The 2,877-nt window shown below is 52.5% G+C and overlaps 1 protein-coding gene across 1 annotated transcript in view; it reads right to left on the reverse strand.

The window, feature by feature from the left end:
* Positions 1 to 600: 600 nt before the first annotated feature.
* LOC102758587 (sialic acid-binding Ig-like lectin 10) overlaps positions 601 to 2,877 on the reverse strand; it is an 8,459-nt gene continuing 6,182 nt past the window's right edge. The window contains 2 exon segments of the mRNA XM_015564414.1: positions 601 to 1,107; positions 2,786 to 2,870. Of these exon segments, the coding sequence (XP_015419900.1) occupies positions 892 to 1,107; positions 2,786 to 2,870 (301 nt within the window). The 3' untranslated portion in view covers positions 601 to 891.

Raw genomic sequence — 2,877 nt, forward strand, 5'->3', positions numbered from 1 at the left:
GGGGCCAGGCTTGGCCTGGGAGGTTAGCTCGCTTGCCTCGTAGAGACCACCGTCGAGCCATTTTCAAAAGGTTCTCCCACCTTGGAGAAGAGTGAGACTGTGAGGAATCAGTGAGGGTGGTGCCTGCGCTTCTGAGACAAAAAAAAATGTATTCTTGTCCTCAGAATAGTGCAGGGGGGGCAACCCCTGGCACGCATGCCAAACACGGCACGCCAGTAACTTTCGCTGGCACGCGAAACCCTCTCTTATAATCTTCCATTTACAATTGTGAGTCTTTGTTCTCAGTGATGAATTCTGTTAAGTCTCGCAATAGGAGTAGCCTGAGGGACGAAAGTAGTAGCCCGTGCATCTCTCTGAAGGTCACGAAATATAAACCTGATGTAAAATCTCTGTCATCAGTGATGCAGCAGCAAAAGTCCCACTGATAATATCAAACGGAGTCATAAAGTTTTCTGTCGGACTAGCAGTGCACATGTATACATTAAAAAACAAATGTATTTTTTCATCCTCATAGACTGTGTTTCTGTCGCTCGAATGAATTTTATTATTTCTTCAAGGTTCTTCACATACGTACACCTTAAGAGATATCAAGTAGGCGTAACGTGTTCTCAAAAAATTAGGGTTGGCACGCAGAAGAATTTTGAGTCAAAGATTTTGCTGGGTTTGGCACGCACTCACCAAAAGGTTGCCCACCCCTGGGATAGCGTATCCAGAGACGGTCACTCTGGAGAGAGTGATCAGGCTGTTGCAGATGCCCAGCCTGGGATGGGATGGCCCATCCTCAGAGGAGTTGACAGAAGAAAGAGAGCGAGGTCTTGTCCTCTGTCCTCCATCCTCTCGGCGATTGCCTTTCTCCCCAGCCTGGTCCCCGTCCCGCCGCCCAGGGGGCTGTCAGTAGAACCTGACTTCTGCATATTCCGAGTTGGTGTCCTTGTCCTGCTGGGCCTCCTGCGGCCGGAGGCCTGGGAAGCGGAGGGCAGCGTAATGGATCTCCTGTTGGCTGTTCCTTGATTCTGGCACTGGAGGGGACATGTTCCGTCCTGGGGAGCTAGCAGCTGCAGGAGGGGCCCTGGAAGGGCTGCTGGTCTTGGCCTTTGGATTCCGAGCCTAAAAGGAAAACGACCATCATTCATTCATTCATTCATTCATTCAGCAAATACTTGTGGGCACCCTGTGGGAGGCACTGATGGAGGCACTGGGGTTACATCAGGGAGTAAAACAAAGTCTCCGTTCTCACTGAGCCCACATTCCATCTCGGGACAAAAACAATGAACAAGTAAGTGCCTGTGGTCTAAACCACTCAGTCTGTGGCTCTTTGCTATGGCCACACAGACTCACACAGGTCGGCTCCTGTAACCACCATCAGGACGCAGACGGCTCTAACCCCACAGAGACCTGGCCCTAACCCCAGGCAGCACTGATCTGTCCTCCAGCTCTGCAAGTTCATCCTCTCAAGAGTGTTATGTACGTGGAATCATGTGCATGTGACCCTTAGAGATCAGCATTGAAAACAATGTTTTGGCCCTAAGAAGCTCTATTTAACTGGTTGGTAGCAAGTATCACCCATGTGTTCCTTCCTTCTGATTGCATTCAAGGGGGTTGGTGGACCTTTGGGGCTTTAAATGGATATGATGTGCAGAGAAATAGATTGGGGGTGTGGGAGCAGAGAGGACCCACAGAAGAGGGGGGTGGTGTCCATGTGGTCGAGGGAGGCAGGAGAAGTGGTTTGAAGGGATTTTGCTGATGGATTGATTGGTGGCGGCAGGTGTGTGTGGGGGGGGTGGGGGTGGGGGTGGCGGTTTGATGGAGAAGAGAGGCATGAAAGGTGACTGAGGCTTTAGGCCTGAGCAGCTGGGAAGATGTGCTATTTGCTGTGAAGGGGAGGATGGAGTAGTTACTCATAAGTTTGCCTTTGGACAGGCTACGTTTGAGGTGTCTGTTAGACATCCCAGGGAGATGGAGCCTAGAGAGGTGCCCAAGAGTCTAGGGTTCAAGGGTGAATGTAGGGTTCAGGGGCGAGTCTAGAGTTCAGGGGTGAGTTTAGAGTTCAAGGGTAAGTGTAGGGTTCAGGAGTGAGTCTAGAGTTCAGGGGTGAGTCTAGGGCTCAGGGGTGAGTCTGGAGTTCAGGGGTGAGTCTAGGGCTCAGGGGTGAGTCTACTAGTCCCCCCACTTTAAAGTTCAAGAAAAGGCTCAGAGAAGTTAAGTGACTTGCCCAAGAACACACAGCGATGAACACGGGTGTGAACCCCGGCAGCCCAGCCGTTAGTCACCAGGACACACTGCCTCTCAGCAATGCTAATGATATTACATCACCTATATACATAAGAGGCAAATATGCAAAGTGTCCCTTTGGGAATTCCACCGGGAGTTCCATCGCTCACTATGACGTGCACTGACCATCAGTGGGCAGTGCAGAACGAAGGAAGCCCCTGGCCAGCAGCCATAAGACCCCAATGGCCCTGATCACCCACCAGGCCTACGTACCCTACCGTGCACGAAGTTCGTGCACCGGGCCTCTAGTTCATTATAATCAGTAATGTCCTTGGTGGTGGTGATAAGGGCATAGCTGCTACAAACCGAGCAAGGGCGCGTTTTGACTCCTCTGACCAACTCTCAAAGGAAAGAGAGGGAGACGTGGAGGCTCAGAGGGAGCCAGCGACTGTGGTCAAGGCCTCATAGGCAGTAAGTGCGGGAGTCAGGCTTTGCATCCAACAACCATTCTCTTTCCACCTCGATGTCCCAGGGGTGCAGGGCGGGGATGGGGCACCGTGCCCGGGCCACTCACCCGGCCGCGGGCGTTGGGGACCACGTTGATGTAATCCAGGATCGTGCTCCTCCGGGTGAGCCGGGGCCTCCACGCCTCTGTCCTCGCCGGAG

This window comes from Myotis davidii, unplaced genomic scaffold (genome assembly GCF_000327345.1).
Source record: "Myotis davidii unplaced genomic scaffold, ASM32734v1 scaffold2152, whole genome shotgun sequence".
Lineage (NCBI taxonomy): Eukaryota > Metazoa > Chordata > Mammalia > Chiroptera > Vespertilionidae > Myotis > Myotis davidii.